This window comes from Physella acuta, unplaced genomic scaffold (assembly GCF_028476545.2).
Source record: "Physella acuta isolate Inbredline_101_S28 unplaced genomic scaffold, ASM2847654v3 ptg000325l, whole genome shotgun sequence".
In the NCBI taxonomy this organism is placed as follows: domain Eukaryota; kingdom Metazoa; phylum Mollusca; class Gastropoda; family Physidae; genus Physella; species Physella acuta.
Window position 1 is genome coordinate 720,464 of NW_026731844.1, and position 24,458 is coordinate 744,921.

Consider the following 24,458-nt stretch of genomic DNA (forward strand, 5'->3'; position numbering starts at 1 on the left):
GCAGAGTGTCGTTGTTTCATCTCCCGGTCCCAGCAGTTGGATTGGATTCAATGTTTTCTTTACACGGGAATTTACTTCACACTCTGTACAGGTAGTTTTCTTTGTCTGCCTCACCCTCAGGAAATAATCAAGTATAAACAGCCGTTTTAGTAATTAAATCAGTATTTAACTTCCGAGTAGCCATGTGTAGAAGTAGTGTTTTGTTAAAATTTCCGAATAGACGTGTGTAGAGGTATGGTTTAGTTCAAATTTTCGAATAGTCGTGTGTAGAGGTATGGTTTAGTTTAAATTTCCGAATAGACGTATGTATTGTTTAATTATATCTTCACCTAGTAGAAGTATGGACTGCCTCAAGAATTAATGTAGTAGAATTTAACCTCTGTGCATATTTAGGATTCATACAACACAAGCCGTTAATTATTATATAAAGGTCTACGCTCATCAAAATGGCTATCATATTTTAGCAAGTAGGTTGTAACTATTTCTAGATTCTATTCGTAGTAAAAAAAAAAGTAAGTTGGCAAGGTTTTTTTTATTTTCATAGCCTCAAACAACGATGTTCCGTTAAATTCTGTCTCCACTTATGTTGCAGGTTTTAGTTTTTTACTGCTTGTTTATCGACTTTTCAACAGCCCCCTCTCACCCCCCCCCCCCCTCCAGTTTGATGTTGAACTATAAGATTCCTGATACGGCTATTTAACAAGAAAAGAGTCAAAGATTTACGATTGTAAATACCCAGAACACACCGGCTTTTATGTCTTGACCTGAGACTTGTACAAGTTGCCTTTCGTGTTATCTGTGGCGTTGGTATATGTGTTGTGTTATACACTGTGTGTAGATTGATATAGATGTAGATATTTCAAACAGTAGTTTGTGTTCTGTAAGTATTGATGCTATATAAAGGAGCAAAGTCGTCTTAACACATGACAATATTATTGTTACCGTTATTAAATAAAGTTAAATAAAAATAAATAGATGTAAATGTGCCTTATGGTGTTGAATTTGTCGTGTGTCTTTTGCTTTCACGTGAATGGCAGGCCTTCTCTATAGAAACATGTCTTAAATCTTATACTAGATAAAACTAGATGACAGTTTTTAAACTTTGTTTTCTCAATGGGTTTGTGTTGAGGTATTAAAACAAAGACAGTTCAAATGGAAAAAGACCTTAACACATTCTGGTAAACAGCCTTATATTTCCCCCCAAACATGGAATTTAAAAAACTTGTATATACTAGCCTTGCCATTAAATAGGGGAGACCGGGCTAGTATTGTGTCAAATTAATGTGACACCGTGGTCGAGTAGGTATAATACCTACCCCGTCAATTGTGGGTTCGGAGCACTTGTCTCTAAATGTTTTTATTTTTCTCTCCCCTCCCCCCCCCCCCCCCCCCCCCCAACTGGTCCCAGGTGGGAAATCCCACCACACGCAACTGAGCATTGCGCTTTGCTGTAAGATCCTTCTAGTTGTAAAGTTTTAAGTTAAAACTGAGTCAACTTTAATTTCGATCGACACCATGTAAAAAAACCTTACAAACTTCAACAAACGCGGGACTTTTCCCCACCACTTGTATTGTATAGCTGCACGATAAAGTGTTAACACAGTCAGTGGAATCTGTTGCTGGTAAATCTCGTTCAGATATTGACAGCCAAGAAGATCTGTGTTTTGTCTGGGCTTCAAGAAGATTTTCTATCGTCTAAGTACCGATCAATGACTTCCGGGTGAAATTGAAAATACTTTAGACGAAGCGCTTATTTTCAAACTGCAAGCAACTTTTTAAAATGTATAGAACTTATAAGAAATAGATACTTTCTGTTGCACTTCATATGTATATATATATATATATATATATATATATATATATATATATATATATATATATATATATATATATATGCGCCTCTGTGAGAGAGAGTGTATAATTATATGTGTTTATGTGTCACGTATTGTTGTTTTTCACCAGGTCATGTTATGAAAAGTTTTTATTTTATATTCTCCCACCAGTCCAGCGTTGGCTGTGAGCTCTACACAGTTGGAGGCAGGCTGTCCCGCTCTCTACCCTCCAGCCCCACTAGGTCGGAGTCCTCTCCAAATGTAAGTATTTTCTTTCTTTTTACTTTCTCGTATACACGAAGTATAGAGAAAGTATTGTAATCATGCACAAAAATCTCTTGAAATTTTAACAATTTTCACCGTATTACACCTCAGTCCTTCATCACATCCGAAGTATAGAGGACTTATTTTAATCGGGCAAAAATTATCAATCCAGATTTATCAAAATTAAGAGGTTTTATGCGTAATCCAGTCTGAAAAACTGGGCTTTGCAATTCTGTCCGTATGTCTGTGTGTGTGTGTGTGTGTGTGTGTGTGTGTGTCTGTCTGTCTGTCCGTGTGTAAACACGATAACTTGAGCTAGGTTGATGAAATTTCATATAAAAGTATTTTATCAAAATCGTAGATCCGTATAAACTTTTGAGCGATTTCCGATAACCGGAAGTGGTACTTTTTCTACTTTGAATTTTTCAAAAGCCTATAACTTGAGTACTATTTCAGATAGATACATGAAATTTAACATGTAAGTAAAAGATCTAATTCTCTACCTGGTTTCTGTTGGTATTGTGTGTCTTCTCCAAATATAAGTATTTTCTTTCTCTTTTCTGTTAGTAGTGTCTTCTCTAAATATAAGTATTTCCTTTCTCTTTAATGTTGGTATCATAAGTCTTCTCCAAATGTATTTCCTTTCTCTTTCATGAGTCTTCTCCAAATTAGTGTAAATATACCCCTATAAAGGCCCTATCCTGTTGAGATGAAGATAGTCTCCATAAAAGAAGTATATTGGGCCGATATCCCGCTTGTTGCCTTCAAGCCCTACAAGATCTGCGTCTTCTACCAAAAAAAGTATCGTCTGCCAATTCCACACACCAAAGTAATGTTTGTCACGTGTTCAGGATATCTTGATTTTTACCAGTTCCTCGAGACATATTAGTTGTTAACCAGCGATGCGCGTCCACTTCAACATCACCACATTTATTATTAGATCTTATCACCTAATTAATTAAGATATTATGTTCTTATTTATCTAATTATTTTAGATCTTTAGCTCATATAAAGCAATTAATTAAGATCTTTAGTCTTAATTCTAGTCAAATACAGTAGTCAAATGCTTGACATATTTAAAAAGTGTCTACCCCGTATACCTGTTTTATACAGCGATTTACACAACATGACACAGTTTTACAACCGACTTTCGGAAAGTTGTATAAGAGATATCAAAACAACACTTAATGTCAGGAATTGACAGCCCGACGGAGACAACAAACAAACGAGTAAAAATATGTTTACATACACGCTATCTTTGAGGAAACAGCGTTAATTTTTTTCATCTGAAAGTCAGAAAAAAACTTCACATAACCTTTAAGTTTAAGTTATGAAAAGTTTAGTTGCCTGACTTATTTTCTTAAGCTGTATTATATTGCGCATGCTGTTTAAAAATTGAAATCTGTCTGAGCCAAAAAAATAAATAAATGTCAAAACATTTTTTTAAAACTACGGGACTTAGAAAAGCAGTAGCATATGTTTTGAATTGTAAATCGCGTAAATGTTCTTACAACTTGAAACTAAACATGCGAGTCTGACACAGAGTGGACTGAGGTAGATTGTAATCACTGACGAGGAGCCACATTGGTTGTTAACAGTCTTTATTTACAGCCATGAAGGAAAGAGGAAGAGGAAGTACGATATACAAGGGACATCACTCAAGATAACAATATAAATATAATACTAATACAGAAGAGTGAGTTCCCTTGACCTCACAATTATCTCAATCTATTACATCCCTTTACCCTTAGAACACAATAACACATCTCTCAATAGAACAATTGATAGTATCCTAAAATCACCAAATATATTGTAACATGAACATTATGGTAGATTACATCCTTACAAACAATGCACAATATGTTACAACACAATTAAAATACAAACAATGATGTCAAAGTCCTTTTGACCTTTAAAATCATAGGTCTAACTTATTTGGGACTTTGATTGTCCTGTTTGACCTTCTCAGTGGCCTTTGATTTGGTGACTCAATATTCTGACCATTTGGATTCTCTATCTCAGGAGGTCTAGGATTTAAATCATTAACTCCAGAATTTACATTTTCTGACTCCAGACAACTTGGTTCACTCATATCAACAGAACTTGGTTGTGAAACAAACTGAGTTGGTGTGAACTGTTCAGATTTGGTGGGATTGATAGATTCACACTTATTTTCTGCACAAGTTATTTTTAACTTTATAAGGCACAGGTCCTGTACATGGAACAATTTGACCTGGTATCCATTTTTCCTTTCTCCCATAATTTCTTAGATACACATTATCATTAACTGCAAATTCTCTTTCAATGGGTGTTCTGTCATGATTTACTTTTTGAATTGGCATCTGAAAGTATTATGCTATTATTCAGATCCTTAACTGGCATAGATTTCTTTGATTGATCAATTTTCTCAGGTAATCTGATAGTGCTTGTTGGTAACCAAAAATACTGTTTAAAAGTAATATCCTGGACCATATCACTTTGCAACTGTGATCCAGTATTTGAAGTGGGTGTATTAAATGGCAAAAATCTTTTTCTTCTTTTGATGTTACCCTTTTAGTTTCTGTAAGTGCTAATGATGTTAGCAAGGTTGTTTGATGATCACATTCCTTCTTACTAATGTATTTTCTTTAAAACATTTGAAATTGCCATATCACCATAATCATTTATTAAGTTACAAATACTTTGTTTAGGCAACTCTGACTGATAATGGACTGCATCTTCTCCATCTTTTATATTATCTTCACAAAGGTTTTTATTTCTCATTTAATATGGCCTTAAGTCATCATTCACAGACTCTTCAGGCCAACCATTCTTACAGTACTCATATACTTTTATTAAGCACTCATCTTTTTGTGTTTCTCTTTTAATATCATTCACATTTATATTGGAGTTATCCATGATAGTGAAGAGAACAAATACATCTTCTGGTACATAGCTCAGGCTTTGGTTTTTTAAAGGTAATCTACTAAGGCTATCTGCACTATTCTCAGATCCAGGTTTGTATTTCAATTCATAATTGTATGCAGTTAGTGTGATAGCCCATCTTTGAATTCTTGGTGAGGCATGCTCAGGTAGGGTTTTGTTTTCTCCAAATAAACCTAGCAATGGTTTATGATCTGTAAAGATGGTGAACTTCCTACCAAACAGAAACTTATGAAATTTCTTAACACCAAAAATGATGCTTAAGCCTTCCCTATCTAACTGAGAATAATTTTTCTCAGTCTGGTTCAAAGATCTACTGGCAAAAGCAATGGTCTGTCACCCTTCTCATCCATGTGGGACAAGACTGCTCCTACACCATCTGGTGAAGCATCACATGTTAATATAAGTCTTTTCCCTGGGTCATAGTGAGTTAGTAAGGTGTCAGAAGACAAAGCCTCTTTTGCTGTATTAAAAGCAGTATCTTGTTGTTTACCCCAGTGCCAAGTTGCATTTTTCTGTAGCAGCTTGTACAGTGGTGATAGTTTACCAGACAGATTCCCTATGAACTTTGCATAGTAATTTATCAAGCCCAAAAAAAGCTCTTAGTTGTTGGGTATTTTCAGGTTTGGGTGCTTCTTTAATGGCTTTTGTTTTCTCAGGTTGAGGTCTGATGCCTTGTTTGCTCAATATATAACCAAGAAAACTAATTTCTGTCAGCATGAATTGACATTTATCTTTGTTTATCTTTAAACCTTTTTCACCAACAATTTTCAATACTTTATCAAGTGTTTTAAGATGTTCAGTGTCATTCTTACCAGTTATGTACACATTGTCAAAGTACACACAAACATTTGGAATATCCTTAAAAATACTGTCCATGACAGCTTGGAAAATTCCAGGGCTAGATGATATGCCAAAACATAGTCTTTCATATTGGTAGAGTCCTTTATGTGTGTTTATTGTCGTATAGACTTTTGAATCTGGATGCAGTTCTAGTTGAGTGTAAGCATGACTAAAGTCTAATTCAGTGAATTTGTCTCCTCCTGCCAAATTCAAAGAAATTTCCTCAATGTTAGGTATAGGGTACCTATTTAGCTCTATTTGCTTATTCAGTGTAGTTTTATAATCTCCACAAATTCTTATAGAACCATCCTTCTTTAACACTGGCACAATGGGCGTTGCCCAATCGGAATAGTCTACCTTCTTTATGATGCCATTAGATTCCAATCTACTTAGCTCATTTTCAATTTTATTCCTCATTGCATAAGGTGGAACTCTAGCTTTGCAGTATCTTGGATTTGTGTCTTTAATGCTTAACTTCACTGTTCTATCATTTAGTAATCCAGAATTGCCAAAAACACTTTTATTTTCAGATATTACTTTATCTATTGAAGTAAGACTAGATTCTCTTACATTCTTCAATGAACAAATACTCTCCCAATTTAACTTAAGATCACTTAACCAGTTCCTACCTAGTAATGGTGGTCCATTTCCTTCAACCACAAGAAGAGGAAGTTTAACACTTTGACCATTATAACTTACATGAACCATACACTCTCCTATTACCGGAACATTGTCACCAGTGTATGTTGTTAGACACTTGTGACATGGTTGTAGAGGCACTGATCCTCCTGTGACAGCGTCAAAATCTTTCTTTGTGATGACTGTTAGAGATGCTCCAGTGTCAAGTTGGAAGCTGATGCTCTTACTGTTGATATTAACTAGTACATTGATGGGAGCATGACCTATTGATTTCACAGAGAACAGGTTGAAATCCGGCTGCGAATCAGTTTGAGCATTTTCACAGGTAGAGTGGTTCATTGGTTGGGTTAGGTAGTCTTGGTGAGAGTTAACATAGTACTGCCTTTGGTTGCGGTACTGTCTTGACTGGCTAGATTTAGCAACAGACGAAGACTTTGTAAAGCAGGCCTTGGCAATGTGACCTTGCTTACCGCACTTATAACAAGTTGCTAACTTGAACTTGCACCGATGAGATGCATGGGGACCTTTGCATCGATGACATTTTTGATAATTATTACTAGATTTAGATCTAGGATTTGAACGAGCAGGCTGTTTAGCATAAGTTGGAATGCTCTGTTGGGGTTGATGTTTATTGACTAACCTGCTGTTTACTGCATGGATCTCTGAAGGTGCTAAAGATCTCGCCGCATCAGATGACTGCTGGAATGAAGTTGCGAGTTGTATTGCTTTTTCCAATGTTAGATCTGACTCGAGCAGCAACTTTCTTTGAATATCAGGGCTGTTTACACCTGTCACAAACTTTTCACATAGTCTGTCAGACAGCTTATCTCCAAATTCACAAAATCTACTTAAATGACGTAAAGCAGCAACATATTCTGATATTGACTCGTTTGGTTGACGAGTCCTACTGTCAAATCTAGCTCTACATAAAAACTTTGATGGGGTAGGCGCATGGTGGTCTGTTAGCAATTTGCTCAGCTCGTTAAAGCTCTTGGTAGTTAGACTAGCTGGTGCGCATAAGTCCTTTAGTAGCCTAAATTGTTGAGGCCCTATGACTGTTAACAAAACAGCTCTCTTTTTGGCTTCTATCGTCACGTTGTTTGCTTCAAGGTAAAAGCTTAACCTATCTAGGTAATCTTGAATGATTTCATCATTCGAATCAAATTCTTTTATTTGGCCATACAGCGCCATTATTCTAGAAATACTTAGCTAATAAGCTCTAGCAAACCTCTTTTTTGCGTAAGTAGGTGCTCTTTCTAGTGGATCATTTATCCTTCGTCGCCAATGAGGTAGATTGTAATCACTGACGAGGAGCCACATTGGTTGTTAACAGTCTTTATTTACAGCCATGAAGGAAAGAGGAAGAGGAAGTACGATATACAAGGGACATCACTCAAGATAACAATATAAATATAATACTAATACAGAAGAGTGAGTTCCCTTGACCTCACAATTATCTCAATCTATTACATGGACTAGAATTATTCGTCTAGTACTACCTAGTCTAACAAAGCGTGTGTTGACTTACTTAGTCCGGTAGATACCAATGTTTGTATACAACTCCCCATTATCTTGATGTTCGTCTTGTTACTGACCTACCCTACTCAATTTAATCAATTCATTGATAGTATGGTTTACCAATACTAGGCTTTTTTCTTATCTGATGTATTTTCTATGGATGGACATACAAGGTGAACGACGTTCTAAACATATTTAATATACTTCTTTTGAACCTAGATCTAATATTTCTAATATACTGAAACAGGAGGTAATTTAATAGTTACTTAACACATGTAATAAATATTCAAAATGGGTTGAGAATTATAACATTTTCTGGCAAACCCAAATTCAGAAGCACTTTTTCATTCGATTCAAACATCCAAATATCCACGATCTATCCTCTACATATTACCTCTTAGAAAATATATATTTAAAAAATATAAAATACACAATATCCGAGCGATTGAGTTGCGGTGTTTTCCCCCAAGAATTTCTCTTCGTGGGGGGGGGGGGGAGCATTTTAAATTTTTGAACGGGAAAAGATGGGTGGAACAGTAGATAGTTTGCTCTCCTGTTGAATACATTAGGGTTTCTTCCAGGCATCTCTATCCCCCCCCCCCCCCCAAAAGAAAGTCTACCGCCCCCCGAACGAGATGGATCTTACATAGTAAACATACACTTTTACTAGTGTCCGCCCCCCCCCCCCCCCGTAAAATGTTGACCGCTCCCCCCGCCCCCGGAAAATATCAAGTGCCCCCCCCCCCCCCCCTTCCGGAGAAAAGTCTGGAAGAAACACTGATTAGGGCTCGTCCACGAAATGCGTCACGCTTTCTTTTCTACTACTAGAGTTTCTTTCAAGCAGCTCTGGGGGAGGGGGGGTGGGCACTGCAGCACGTTCAACCCCCCCCCCCCGGATGAAATAGAGAAAAATATATATAATTTATAAAGAAATTATAGGCTTAATTAAACCAGGGTCCGCCCCCTCCCAGAAATTTTAATGCCCCGCCCCTGGAGAAAAAGTGTCTAAAGAAACTCTAAATACACCCCCTCCCCCCCCCCCTCCCTCAGATACACATTCCTCTGGTTACAAAAAGCCAGAATTTCCCTAAAATGACATCACACCCCAGCCTATAGTTACCCTCCCATCTCTCTTACATACATTTTTTTAAAAGCATCGATTGCTCTCTAAAATAATTACCGAACTCTGTCAAGAACGAGTATATTTGAATTTCTCTTAAAATTTACAAAAAAAAAAACAAACAAAAAACAAAAAACAAAAAAAAACATTCTTTTATAACGCGAAATAATGAAATAACAATTTAACAACTAAAAACCTGTTTCTAATATTGCTTTTTAATCGCAAAAGTGTGTCATCACCCCTTATGAATTATTTTAATTACAGTTAGATTTAGATCTAGATCTAGTATGGTGTTGAAACAGTTAAAGTCAGAGTTACAAAAAGAGCAAAATAGTTCCTTTGTTTATTTTCTTTGTATTGAACGGCAAAAGGAAATGTAGCCTAACCACTTAAAACTTGGTAGTTAATTTGGTGGTTGTCTACCTTGCACGGAAGGCTACTGCTCGTGCTAGCCTAGGCACTACTGTACCAAAACTAGACTTCTATGTGTTGTGTTCTACCACTCTTCAGCTTTTGAGTTAGGTAAGTTTTTGACCCGGTTCTGTTTCATCGAATTGTGTTTTGTAGCAGAAGGCACGTTTATTGTTGGTAGTTTACTAGTTTGGTGTTTGTTATTACTTCACGGAATATTGTCATTGTTAGGTTATCTGTCCGGTCCATGGAGATAATATCAAGTTTTAAGCCACGATCGTTCTATTCACAGATCCCATCTTGTTTTCAAAAAGCATTCGTGTTGTTTGGTGGGTCACTGACTTTTACTTTTAATAAAAATTTAACTTTTACTTTTACTGTCTTTTACTTTTAGTAGTTTTAGTTTTAGATTTTAGATCTAGAATCTAGTAGTAGATCTAGATCTAGATCGGTCTATCTAGAATCTAGATTCTAGATCTAGTCTAAATAATCTAGATCAAGATCTAGATCTACTATTCTAGAATTTCTAGATCTAGGCCTAGGCCCATTTAAAATTTAATTTTTAAAATACAGATCTAGATCTACTCTAAGCCACTCTAAGGTCTAAGACTCGTCTTACTTTACTTAGGCAGAGTTTCTTACAGGAATCTCTTCGCCCCCCCCCCCCCGAACTAAATGAAATTTATATAATTTATATAGAAAATATATAGAGTCTATACTTTTAACTTTTAACAGTGTCCGCCCCCCGAAGAAAGTCTACCAACCCCCCGAACATTTCAAGTGCCCACCCCCCCCCCCCCCCCCCCCGGAGAAAAAAGTCTGGAATAAACACTGGTCTTGGGGTCTTAGGTCTTAGACTCTTAGTCGTCTTAGTCCTCAAGTCACAATCTATTCTAATTAGTTAGTAATTAAATTAGATTAGAGAATGATTATAGATCTAGATCTAAAATCTAGTAGTTTAGAGATCTAGTCTAGTCTTAACTTACCACTTAAGTCTAGCTAACTGGTAGCTAGACTCTTAACTCTACTAAACTAAGTAAACTTAACTCTAGATCTAGATCTAAACTAAACTAACTCATCTAGATCTAGATCTAGATTCTCTGTTCAAGAGTCGGTCTAAATCTAAATAAATATTAAATAATAGAAAGATCAACACGAAAGTCTTTAATTAAAGCTAAATACTAAATACATTAATGCCTTGCTTATGTCAAGTCCTACTATACTACTATAGTCTTAATGGGGCTTAATTGTAATATCAGATCATAAAACTAAACCTGAAATTACAATTCTACTAACAATGCAATTAAACCTAATTTTGGAAGAGTCTTTTTTGTGGCATTGGTAATACCAATATTATGCTTTTTTACCAGAAAATAAAAAATAAAAAATCATATTACAAGGCTTCTGAGCTAATTTTTAGTTATAGGCCTATTTAAAGGTTAGATTTTTATAAACTTTTGCATCATGGATATTTCAGAAATATTTCCACTAGATTAAGGGTAGTTTTGCTTTTAGGAATAATTTAGCATTGAAATACGCTTTATCAATGAATTAGATTATCATTAATTATGGGTTTTTTCCTTTTTGGTTAGTCTTGCATGTTTATTGCATTGTTTGGACAGTGTTTTTTTAATTGCATTGTGGAAATGCCTTTAATTGCTATGACATCAATACCCTATGATATTGCTAATCGATGAGTATCTGCTCTTCTCTTGAGGTTTGACTTATGTTTTATTGTGGTACGAGGTGAAAGTATCAAACATTTTAAACATATCTGTTTCTAAATTTATATAATATTAGAGTCAAAAATATTTTTAAGAAAACATTCATTATCCATTGGAAATGCATGGGCTCACCAATGTCAAGACATTCTGATAATAATTACTCGATTTAATTATGAACATCTTCAGAATAGTTGAGAAAATGTAATTTATATATAAGCCTATACATTTTTGGACCTAATGAATAAATAAATATATGGAGCAAATATTTTTCAATCATTATATTATTGCTTTTGCTAAAGAATAGTAGAAATAATAGAAGTAGACATCCTTCAGGGTGTGATGACACCCTTCCTCTTCCAGAAAGATGCCTGAAAGAAACTCTGTTCATTCTAGCTAAGAAAAATTTTATCACTTGGTTACTTCTCTGTTGATACTTAAAGGAAATAATTATGTGTCATGACTCTCATAATACCTCATTTCTTTAGTTTACATAGATTGTTGGTGTTGTAATCTCAGTGTGTTGTTGAGCCTGTAGGTATAAGACAGGTTTGTTGTTCAGAAATATAAATATATAATTTGTTGCTGTAAAGATATCTAAAAAGGAGAGCAGCAGTTGTCTAAATAATACATAGGTTATGTCTTTGATGATAAACTGCTGAGTTGTTACTTCACTACAAGTTGGGGTTAATTATATTTGCAGTTAAATCATTTCTGTGGTACTAGAACATTACCCTTTAAAATGTTTCACTAAATGAATTTAGAGAGGTTTATATTTCATACAGTGTTTTTCTTAAAAAATTCCATCTTCTACAATAGACCTGTCATCAAATTTACCACACATCCTCTCCCCCTTTGTCCAACTAATTAAAAAAAAATACACAATATCTACAGGGTTTCTTTAGACATTTTTCTCTTGGGGATGGGGGCACGTGAATTCGGTTGGGGAGGGGACGGACATCGACACTCACTGGTTAAATTGTATATATTTTCTATATAACATATGTTTTCATATTTTGCCCCCCCCCCCCCCCTCCAATCCCGTAGTGGTGCTTGAAAGAAGCAATAGATATCTGCTATGTCGCTATGAAATATTATAATCAATCTATGTTTAGCATGGCATTTGCGAGTTTAACTAGCACGATGAACCCAAGTGACCCCAGTCTCGTGCTGATAATAAAAAATCGGACTGCCGTAAGATTATTTATAAGCATCCCTCACGGGACCAGCCTGCCGCTGCCCTACATATTCGTTCGTCATGTGATGTAACAATCATCTCGTGACCTGAACGCCAGCAAACACTTCAAGGTGGACGCCCAGAATGCCGACATGTTAGAAAACCCGCTAGACCTCATTGTTGGAAAATTTAATAAATAAATAATTAACTTTTTCAAGACAACTGTATTTTGACATTACAGTCGAGTCATTATAAGCTTTACGGTTACTTAAGTACACCGGCTAACATTTCATTAGAATAGATCATCAAGAAAGTCACTCCGATAGTGTTAATTTTGTGTTAGTTGTTCTGGATGCTGGCACATTTTATGTAGGTAGTTACACACGATCCTTTTTGATTGACCTACTCTACTGACGTCTGTAACTGGATGGGGGGGGGGGGGGGGGCGCTATGTTTACAGCTTGTAGGCTTCAGTCAAATATAAAAGATCAAGTAAAAAAAATAAACATAAAATATATAGAAAATATATTCTTAACTAGTGTCGCAACCCCCCCCCCCCCCCAACCCCCAAAGAGAAAAATATCTCAAACCCTGCTGATAAGGTAACAGCTTACAAGTGCGTATCACCCCGATTTCCCCCCAGCAAGTTATGTTATAGCCACAGAATACTAGATGTATGTAACATTGAATAAATCGCCAATTATGATGATATATTCTACAGCTGTAACCGTTTGTTCTTGCAAACACAGAACGCGTTATCAAAGCAATGTGTTACACAGTGGAATGCACTTTCACCCCCTCTCCTAACCCTACATGCGTGGCAAATATTGTTGAGTCTGGCTGTCAGCAGGTGTTTTAGTCAGTCGATTATTTGCTGTGTCGCTAATGCCTACCTGTTTGTTCAGGACATTCAACTCGGCGTCTAACTCTGGCTTCTGTCATTAATCAATTAATTGCAAATTAGGTGAAAGTTGAATAGGCGAAGGGGAATTTCGCAAATTAAAATAACGCAAAATACAAAAATATTTCTGTAATATAATAGAGAAAAAAAACATTAATTAATTTTCTGCTTTTTTCTAATAATGCTTTTATGTTGGTCGTCGTCTCCCTTCCCCCCCCCCCCCCCCCCCAAACTTTTAATAAATATAGCATTTTACAATTTTATCATGTTAACCTTTAAAAATATAGTAATGGTATTGAATTATTTTTAAAAACTATGCCTTAAAATTGTTTCAAACCGACACTATCTTTAGACTGCCGCATTACTCGTTAGTTTACGTCCTGCGTTATTTCACTAACCTCCGTGGTAAGATCGAGTCGACCAGAGCTGCAGGAAAACCCCAGCACATTTATACAAGGATTTGACACTCGCCCATCTACAGACAGTTTTAAGTCAACCAGAGGTTCCTTGGGGAAACACTCTTCCATTTAGTTACTTCGGAAATCGAGTTATCGACCTCTGTTCCGTGGTACTGTTTTACCTCTTATGTTGTAATGAACGTTCGCTACATCATCCCATTGTTGTTTTGTGTCACGATGTTCGCACACGTGAGCATTGTTTATTTAGTGATTGCCTATAGATTCGACATCTTGATTAATCAGTTTTACTTAATAAATCTCTTTGTGCGTTATATTAGTGTACGCGAATAACGCTCGAAAGTTAGATAATGCCACGCGTAGTGTTTCTGCAGCCTCGGTACATTAGTATATTTGTCACTGCGACAGATGGAGTTAACGCCCTTCATTTATTTGATCACAGCCATAACAGAATCTGACAGCACTGTATCTCAGTGAAATTAAAAAAAAATTCTTATAAGTTAATTCGTAATTGTTTTTATATTTTTCTACCAGACACTCAACAAACAAAATAGAACAACTTTCTCCTCATCTTTCACTTGATTGAAAGTTTTTTTTTTCTCTAGCTATGGTGTACTGCAGCCGCTGGGATGGCATCCTCACGGACATTAATCCATAGAAAGGGCAGCCGTACGTCTCTTGTCTCCTCGCCCGCAGAGCTGCACTCCTTAACCCGGCAGGTGGTGAGTACCCCGTTCATCTCTAGCCCCGTGTCTTCTACATTCCCTACTCCCAGTTGGCCGCTCATGAATATGTTAAAATTTAGATGAAATATTTATCCATTGACCCCTAGTGTTTATCCCAAAATCTTTGCTCTGCGATTATATCAGTTGTTTCCCCTTCTTGCATGACCTCCCCTGTCTCATTCGTTTTCTCTCTGGCCCCGCCTCCTTCCTGAATCTCGTGACAGAAGTAATAATTTGCCAGGACGTATTTGTTTCACATAATTGACATCGCAGGGACATTAGAGAAAATTCAGTTTAATAATACTATAATGTGTTTTTAAACACATTATTTTCCCCAATAACTAGACGTAATATTATAGAGTGTAATGTTCATCGCTTAATTCATTTAAGTTGTAGACCTTCTCCCTTAATTTTTTACAAGCATAAATTATAGTTAATTAAATATAAAAAAATGTTTTTATAATTTGCAGTAGCGTAGCGAGTGGGGGGGGGGGGGGGGGGGGGGGGGGGGGGGGGGCGGGGGGGGGCATATGTCCCCGGGCGCCGACCTTAGGGGGGGGCGCCAAATTGAAAGTTTGAGGGGGGGGGGGGGTGTGCAAATGAAAAGTTCGACCGGGGGGGGGGGTGCAAATCGAAAGTTTGAGAGGGGGGGGGTGCAAATGAAAAGTTCGAGGGGGGGTGCAAATCGAAAATTTGCTCCCAAGGGGGCGCCAAATTGAAAGTATGTCCCCGGGCGCCGGGAAGGGTCGCTACGCCTCTGATAATTTGTGTTAGTTTAATAGACAAGTAAAATATCTTTGTATAGATCTATGTATAGATCTCTTTCATAGTCTAGTATTCCTATTTACGTGGGATTTATTCCGACGCAACTTATGCACTCTAATATCATTCCGGGTCTATTTTTGAACCAAAAAGTACTCTTATAAGCCCCACACAATGAATAGCTGTGTAGACGCCAATCAATGAAATGTGGGAACGTACAAGCCTTAGGTGTTGGCTGTACGGTGTAAATGTCACACATTATGTGAGTGGGAGCTGCTAGTTTAGTCTTAGACATAATTTTCTCCTACTTTTACCCGCCCCTTCCACTTCACACAATCCTTGCTTGTATAATCTTCAACAGTTTTCTCTTTAGAAGTTGTTTTTACCCTCCCCCACCACCACACCCTCGCTCTCTTCACAGCCCAAAGCAAAGGATAGCCGTACTCTCTCGAATAAGGTCCGTGACACTTCAACAAAAACACTAATTACATAGGCTCTGATTTACCATTTGATTCTTGCGACTACCGTCACGCATCCTACTTTCTTAAAGGCGGATACATGTTTGATGTTTTCAACAATTGTAATTTATTTGTCTACATGTTTAAAATCAATATTTTAGGCAAATGTAAAGAAATCCCAAATCTCCATTCCCCACATTCAGCCCGTTTATCTTTAGGACGATCAATCTCTATAGCGCTGTTCCATTTGCTATGTGTGTGTATGTGTGTTTACTGTAATAGCGGCTGCTTATATAAGTGGGACATCAAGCTTGTGATTTTTCAATATAAGAAAGTGTAATTCTGGTATTTACTTAACTATAGTTTCTATATATATAATTCTCTTCATGGGGACCAATGTCGGACAAGACGTAGACGCACGCCGTTACTCCCCCGCTCTCCAGGCAAATCGCTACCACCCCCACCAATCTGGTGAGCTTTGGTTCAAGACGAATGTTTACAATTGTAGAGCCGGGGTAGTGACTGCTATTAGGGGCAGATAATTTATTATTAAACGATTTAAAACGAAGAGGGGGGGGGGGGTAACAATTTCTGATTGATATTTATTTTCATTGTCTGTAAACGGCTGGTTTCACTGGGGAGGATGGGGGGGGGGGGTGTTGAATTCACAAACAAATTATGAATTGCTGATAAGCAGAAAATAAAACAACTAGATGGCGGCGTAGATGGGTCAGTTCGTATATATTTAACTAGGCATGCTGCCCAGCTTCGCTTAGGCTTTCGAAAACATTGAGAATTTGAATGCTTAATTAATTCGCCCGAAGGTCGGTCTACGACCTCAAGAGTTATGAAGAGGTTCCTCCGTGGACATTTTTTTTCGATTTATAGCTCATATAAGGTACCGGTCAGTCGAGGTCAGTTTTGACCCCCACATCGTAGACTTTTCGGCCAACCGGCCCCCGTGTTCTGTCGCACCAAGGCAAGATCATGCCAAATTTGAAGCGCCTGCGGCGCCGGGAAGTGCCCTATCGGACACCCGACAATCTAGAATCTAGATCTAGATCTAGATTCCTAAAAGAATTTTTTTTTAAGTTTAGCCCGAGCATAATAAAAAAGAATACATTAACCAAGTTGACTTGCTGTGTCTCGAACCCGCACCACCTGCGTGGTTTAATGTACACTAACATCTCCGCTATTTAGGCACCTTATAAAATACGGAGAATGAAACACGTATTTTAAAATCTTAACTTACACGAATATGCCTATTCTTTCAAATTATTTTTTTATCCCAAATTAGCCAGTTCATAACAAAGATTTTGTATAAAATAAATAAGTCTTGAAATAGTTTAGTCCTAATATAGAAATTTATTTTTGGAATAGATTTTAGAGAAGTTAGAGTCTAAATCTAGATCTTAGCGTCTACGTCTAGATTATAGATCTAGTTATTGCGTAGATTTAGATTTAGTCTAGATCTAGAATCTCTAGATCTAGAATCCAAATAAATAAAATAAATTTTATGAGTTTAGGCCGGAAAAACTGTATTGTATACATTTCATAGTGTACGTAGATCTAAATCAAATTTGAATGAAATAGTTCATTTCTTTTTATTCAAAACACAGCAGATGACGTCATTAGTTAATGTATAAGCAATAGCGACGTCACAGTTTTATGCGTTCTTTTTCACATGTATTAATGCTTTTCCGGTTGCATAAATAATACTGTTTCTCTACATTCGAATACGCCTTTAATTTTTATTTTTCTTCTTTAAGTAAAATTGTGGTTATACATTTAAAACATCTAACATATTATTTTCAACAAAAGTCCGTAAAAAGTTCTCGATATATCGCTGCCGATTCTGACGTGATGTCCGGCGAAAATTTTTTGCGGACAGAGAAAGAGAGAGAGAGAGAGAAGAGCGCACATGGCCTTTTATAAATTAGGATATGCCACAGCAAATTCCTAAAACTTAAGATTCCTACTTTGGATACATCTCAGCATCTATATATGATATTCCTTTTATTGTTATTATAGTAAAGATGCGAGTCAGTTTTTATAAGATAAAATAGCATGGTTATACATCTAGTACACATCTACATTTCGATGTCAATCAGGACATTCGAGTGGGCTCACAGCTTTACTGATAACTTATGTGGGCCCTTTAGGCTAGCCAGCGCTGTCACTGAGATAGAAAATCGATCCTCCCAGGAGGAGAATTATCTTCATCTGTTCTAAAGATAGCCCGCTGTCAAACGTTTGCGGTAGACTTTTGAGCAACAGGGCTTTTACTAAACTCTATATTACAGTACAACCTCTTATCCTCAAAATAGTCTAAATAACTCTCTCTTTCTATCTTTCTCTCTCTCAATATATATATATATATATATATATATATATATATATATATATATATATATATATATATATATATATATATAATTAAAGAGATTGATATTTTGAAATACTTATATATCTGGTGTAAAAACATATGAACTTAATAGTTTAGAATAATTATGTTTGCTTCATCATCAGAATTCTTCATATATTTATATGTGTTCTAGCCATCAGAATTCTTCATTTATTTATATGTGTTCTAGCCATCAGAATTCTTCATTTATTTATATGTGTTCTAGCCATCAGAATTCTTCATTTATTTATATGTGTTCTAGCCATCAGAATTCTTCATTTATTTATATGTGTTCTAGCCATCAGAATTCTTCTTTTATTTATATGTGTTCTTACCACACAAAAAATAAATAAATTGTAAACGACTGTTTGCACACTAGGACTGTTTCGTGTTAGTCATTTTCCGCAACTCTGTCTGCCAAACCCAAAATTTCTATTATTTTTTGTTATTTCCCTTGTGTTTTTCTAACCCTTCATTGTCGGGTTGTGACTTAATATTTATTTTACCATGTAACATCATAACATTCGTTTATTACGTATCACTAACTGAATACCACGGTCGTGTTAACCTTTTATATTAAACTAAATAACTATACATTCTCAATTAGTTCAACAGCGTCATAATTGGTAAACCTTACTAGTAAACATAAATTATCTAATGTCCTTCTTGAAAACCTAAGTACATTCGCGGCCATTCCCTGCTACTTGTACTATTTCTAAATTCAGACATATAAACTTGGAAGGACACATGTCCTAGGTCTTTAAAACTCTTTACATTGTATTGAGCTGAGTGGGTGGTGGAAGGATATACCTACTTAGTTATTTTCTAGCCAGCTCACATTTTACTTAAGTGAAAAATTCACTTGGGATTTGACTGTTTTCGTTACTAAGAAGACCTTTTTTTCAGAAAAATAAATTAAGAATTGAAAAAAAAAAGTATTGTGGGTGGGCTTGGAATCGACTATGCGGCATTCGAACAAAAAACGATCAGCAGACGTTTGTGTACAAAAGACAGCGTTATGTTAAGGTTTAGGCCACAGAAATCTTTGGTAAACAAACTGTTTTTATTAAAACTTCAAGAAACAGGAATAGCAAGTTTCTACATTAGTTCGACGTCTGAATGAACACTAATTTATTTAGAATTTTTTTATCATTCCGTATCTTTAATGAGGTAAGGAGCAAACAGCCTAACGATTGCTGCAAGTGCCATCATAAAACTACAACAATGAAGGCCAGGGTAATGAAAGAAGTTGGACCTTTATCGATTATCCACATACTGGTATAGGAGGGATAGTGGATAGAAATAATTAGAAGTGCTATAGTTATCCACATTATGGTGTAGGTAGGATAGTGGATTGAGATAATTGATAGATAGTGCTATATTTATCGACATACTGGTGTAGGTGGGATAGTGAATAGAGATAAATGATAGTGCTATAGTTATCCACATTATGTTATAGGTTGGATAGTGGATTGAGATAAATGGTAGTGCTATAGTTATCCACATTATGTTATAGGTTGGATAGTGGATTGAGATAAATGGCAGTGCTATACGTACTGGTATAGGTAGACAATCTAAAGGGGAGATTTTAACGATAGTACTAGGGTAAGAATCGGTCCTGAAGTATTATCAACACTGCTAGCAATACAATGAGGCGAATATGGCTAGCTATCAAGTACCAACATTTTGTGCTTTAAGTTTTCCTTGGTTTAAACCAGGGGTCTCCAAACTTTTCAGTCCGAGGGCCGCATGAACTATCAAATTTCAGTTCTGGGGCCAGTTTCTTCCTGGCATGTCTTTGATTTTTCTGTGTAAAGTTCCTCAGCCATCACCAACAAACGTTTTTTTCCGTGGACAAAAAGATCTCCGCGGGCCGGATGAGAGGACCTTGCGGGCCGCATCCGGCCCGCGGGCCGTAGTTTGGAGACCCCTGGTTTAAACCATTAGTTACAGAAATATATTTTTAAAATATTTATGAAATTTTAAAGCCATCAATAAATAAAATACACGAAACCTGATATAATTCAAAGATTAGTGTACTATATTAAGGACGGGTCCTGTAGCAATGTAGCCTAATTTGTATCTGAGTTTTTGTATTTTTTAATGTAAATATATCTAATTAAGTTCCATAATTGGATTTTAGATTGACACGATGTTGCATGATCAACAGATAAAAATAACTTGACATATGTTGATGCAGGCAGACAGCTTTTTTTTTCTTATGAAGATGTTTAGGTAGTTTTCTCTCTCCATTATTTAGCCGGCTAGTTTGTATGATGAATCGATAATTTTTCCCCTTGAGTTTGGCCGGTAATGTGGTAATCAATTATGGATTTACTCTTCGCCGCATCTATAGTTGCGCCAAGGCCGGGTTACATTCAATTTTCTACTGTCAGCCCAATGCCCGCCCTGTTTCATTGATATAATTATGTGTCACCTCCTAGTTGATCTGGAAATGTCAATTTGTAAATTGATATCTGTTGAGCGGGTTGTAGCAACGTGACGCCGACCGATGCCGTACACGTTACTCGCCCTGGTTACAACAGTTTGTGTCCGGGGGGTGTCGGCTGGTCAAACATGCTCCAGCACGGCGGTCAACATTCTCCGATAACGTGCAGCTCTTTTGCGGCCACATTGATGTCTGCACCACGACTGTGTGTGGATCCAACTCTATATACAATACATAGAAACACTGGCTGGCTATGTGTATTGTTTATATCTGTCTTGCCTTCTGTCCCTTCATCTTTCTCTCTATTTTTCTCTGTCTTATTTTCAAGTCGTGTTACTAACTTAGGTAAATTTCACACATTTTTACACTTATAAAAAAACAAAGCTTTTATTATTTGAATATGTTGGCACCTTTTATAAATGAGATTACTTGTGTTGTATAAAAGTCTATGTAAAATATTTTAAATTTTAATAATAGCTAAATTTTCAACATATTTTAATAAAACAAACGGTCAAATAGCAATTCTGAGATATAAGATCAATCCACTTGAAGAAAATGTCACAATAACCAATACAAACTCTGGCTCTACACATCTTTTGTCCAATAGCCTCAAAAGTTGATTATTTATTGATTGGTAGCCAAGGTAAAGAAAAGGTAGTATTTGATCGAGTTAACAATGCCACGGAGAGTAGGAAGTAGGGGGGGGGGGGGGTGGGGGGATAGAAAGAACACCACGTGTCGACTTGAGACTGCAACAGTCGATCTAACATGTCAGCAAGTACTGACTCATAACAGAAAGGGAAAAATGGGTCTCTATCAACATGCTTAAGATAAGATTAATGTTCCGATAACGGCTCCAGAGACGGGTGTATTGATGTTCGGATATTGGACCGGGATGATATCTAAATGCTGGCCGAGCTCTAGTGTAACAAGGAGATTAGCGTGGCGGTATTAGAGTGATTCACCCACACATATAAGTTGCTAGAACTAGAGGGATATATTTAGACGCGGTCGTTTGATCGATTCATGGGAGAGTCTCGCTGCTTGTGTCTGATTTGGTTCTCGGCTTCTTTCCTCCGCCGCGATTAGCGTACTTTCGCTACTGGTAATCAGAATGTGCACGCGAAAATAGAACTGCAATTTACCATTGGAAGTCCCTCGCGGATAGCAAGGGTAGAATTATCAGTATAAAAAAAATCTTGAATCGCTCTGTCACTGTCAAAACCCGTTTCAAAGTTTAATTTAATCTGTAGCTTTATTTTGTGGCTCCACTGCTTTTGAATTCACAGATATCACGAAAGCCTGATTTTTTTTTCTCCCACCACATTTCTATTTAATTATTTGAAGGACTTACGTTAATTGATTTTTTTTTAAAAATATGCCCGCTGAATTAATTAATTAAATCAGTATGACAATAAAAGTGTAGTCTTAGGATATATTGTTTTCTTAGTTGACAGAAAAAAATTACAAACTATTTTTTATTTTATTTTTATTTAGACTTTTTCAAAAGTAAAAGTTTGCTCTCGCTAAGTTGACGTGAAGAGTATTTTATCAACAGCATTGATCGAGAGCATAACAACGAACCAAATCATTTTTTTAACAAACATTGTAAACTAATAAAAGTGCGTCATTGCTGGAGCTTGTAGAACTGCTTGATCTTGTAACGTGGCTCTATACATTTCAGAATAGTCTGAATCAAAATGAGTTTCTGAACGATAGCTAGCAGTAAAACTATGCCATATCTTCTTTATAAGAAATCAGAGTAAAAAGTTGCCAGCTCTTACTATAATAGTAAAGATATCAGCATTAGCCTATGTTTATTATATTAGCTTGCGTTATCTTAAGATTCATGTAAAAAAAAAATAAGTGCAGTATCCCAGCGTGCCTGTATCTTGCGCAAGTACAGTTTAGTTTTATGGCGGCAAGTATCAGAAAATATGCATCTATCGCAAATGCAGCGTTCTCTTGACCACTATATTGAGTAACCTCAAGATTAGCATAGCCTGTTTGGTAATCGATGTCATGCGTTGCAGCTACATCATAGAATCATGTTTCTTGTTCCTTGATGCAATCTTTGAGAGACCATTTTTATTTTATAACACATACTCGCATGGCATCGTTCTGTGTTTAAACAACTGCTTCATTTTAAGTTTTATTTCTTCCATAATTCATGTTGCGACTTTATTATATTAATATTTTTTTTACTTTTTTAAAAAGATTTATTTCTTTATATATACAGAACTGTGCATTCTTAACTTTCAGTCCTTGTTGACTGTCTTTAAATATCTCTTATTGTATACGTTTCTGCCGTTTACCAGCTTTCTCTTACAGCGGCTTGCAGAATATAGAGTTCTCTTATAAGAACCCACTTCCTTGCATAAAAAAAAACCTATTAGTTTTTCACACATTTTTAATGAGAAAATCAATGAAGAATTTGGTGCATGTCCGGGTTTCCGTCCATGGCTAATGTCAAGTGTTAGAAAAAGTCTTGTCTGTCATTAGAATCAGCTTCCAGCTTATGTCATGTCTGATGTTTGCTGTAAGATGGCATTTGTACATATACATATTTTAGGTGACACCTACGCCTGTGTTGTGTACATCATCGTCTACCACACACTGTATGTGTACAATATTGTTCCCAGAAGTTATCTTAGTACAGCAGGTCCAGACTAGAAAGTCTTTCAATTCAACAGAGATTCAAAACGATCAATAAACTGGGCCTATGGTGCAAAGTGGCAAGTTTTCCCCCCCATTTACTTTTTCATTTTATTTATAGTTTTCTTTCTTATAAAAGGTTGACATTAAGTGAAACTGATGAACATCCTTATTAAATGTAGTTTTAACCGTCTTGGATATTGAATGCAACATGGGTCAGGCGTGTATTTTTTTGGCACAGTTTAAAAGTTTTAAAAAAAATATCCGTGTCGTATAATCACATCCCATTTAAATAATTAATTAGCGAGCCTCTGATTTCCCCTGTAATAACAAGTTTACTCTTAAAACCTTCCCTGAGGTTTTAAACACATAGCAACAATGCATTGTGAAGTGATTTGTTTTGCATTCAAGCTTTGCACATTGTAAAAGGACAACACATCCTACATTGATTACACTAAAGTAAAACATATTATTTCAGAACTCTTAACACGAAGCCTGATTTAAGCAGATTTTGTCCACCCACACAATTCCCTAGTATAAAAGTTCTTTTCATTGATTACGATCTATTTTTATCAAAGCAACAAGTTTATAGCATTGTCAAGTGGGCCTACTGAGTGACGGATTGTGTTTTTCTATCTTAGCGTTGGCTGTTTTTTTTTTCTCCTTGTGTTGTATTTTAAAAATTAAAATCATGATTATTTTTACATGGGGGGGGGGGGGGGGGGGGGGGGAAAGGGGGGGGGGCGCAACCACATCTCTCTATTGTACTTGGTATCTGGAGCTTACTCTACAGTTGGGCCCACGAGATTCCGGCTGCTTCTGCTGCATTGACAACTGATCTTTTCCAAGTTTGTTTCGGTCTACCCATTTTCCTAGGGTATTCCAATCTAATCTCGTCTTGTGATGTTGTTTGCTGGTTTTCGCAATGTGTCACCAATCCATCCCCGTTTCTGCTTTGCATTTCTTTGCCCATTGAACCTGGTGTTCACAATGCGACGCAGGCATTTATTTACGTTTGTCTGAAATTCGCTGCTATTCGTTTTTGTTACTCTCCACTTTTCGGAAATAAACCGGGAGTGATCTCCCCTAAACTTTCTCGAATATTTCTTATATAAAACAACAGGGGATGGGAACTCGGGCTATTGACATGATTTTTAATCCATTTTAAATACTTAAAGTTTTAAAAATAGAATAAAATCTCGTAGACAAAATAATTGCACACCAAGTGAACTAGTGAACGC

General features: G+C 36.4%; 1 protein-coding gene across 4 annotated transcripts in view; it reads left to right on the plus strand.

Moving 5' to 3' along the window:
- Positions 1–2,010: 2,010 nt before the first annotated feature.
- LOC131940662 (transient receptor potential cation channel subfamily M member 3) overlaps positions 2,011–24,458 on the plus strand; it is a 128,901-nt gene continuing 106,453 nt past the window's right edge. For 3 of the 4 annotated variants that reach the window (XM_059299379.1, XM_059299381.1, XM_059299382.1), the window contains exons 1-2: positions 9,751–9,878; positions 14,370–14,486. In XM_059299379.1, coding sequence (XP_059155362.1) covers positions 14,394–14,486 — 93 coding nt within the window. In that variant the 5' untranslated portion in view covers positions 9,751–9,878; positions 14,370–14,393. Of the gene's footprint in view, positions 2,094–9,750; positions 9,879–14,369; positions 14,487–24,458 lie in introns of those variants that run through there. The other variant, XM_059299380.1, reaches the window with a different exon arrangement.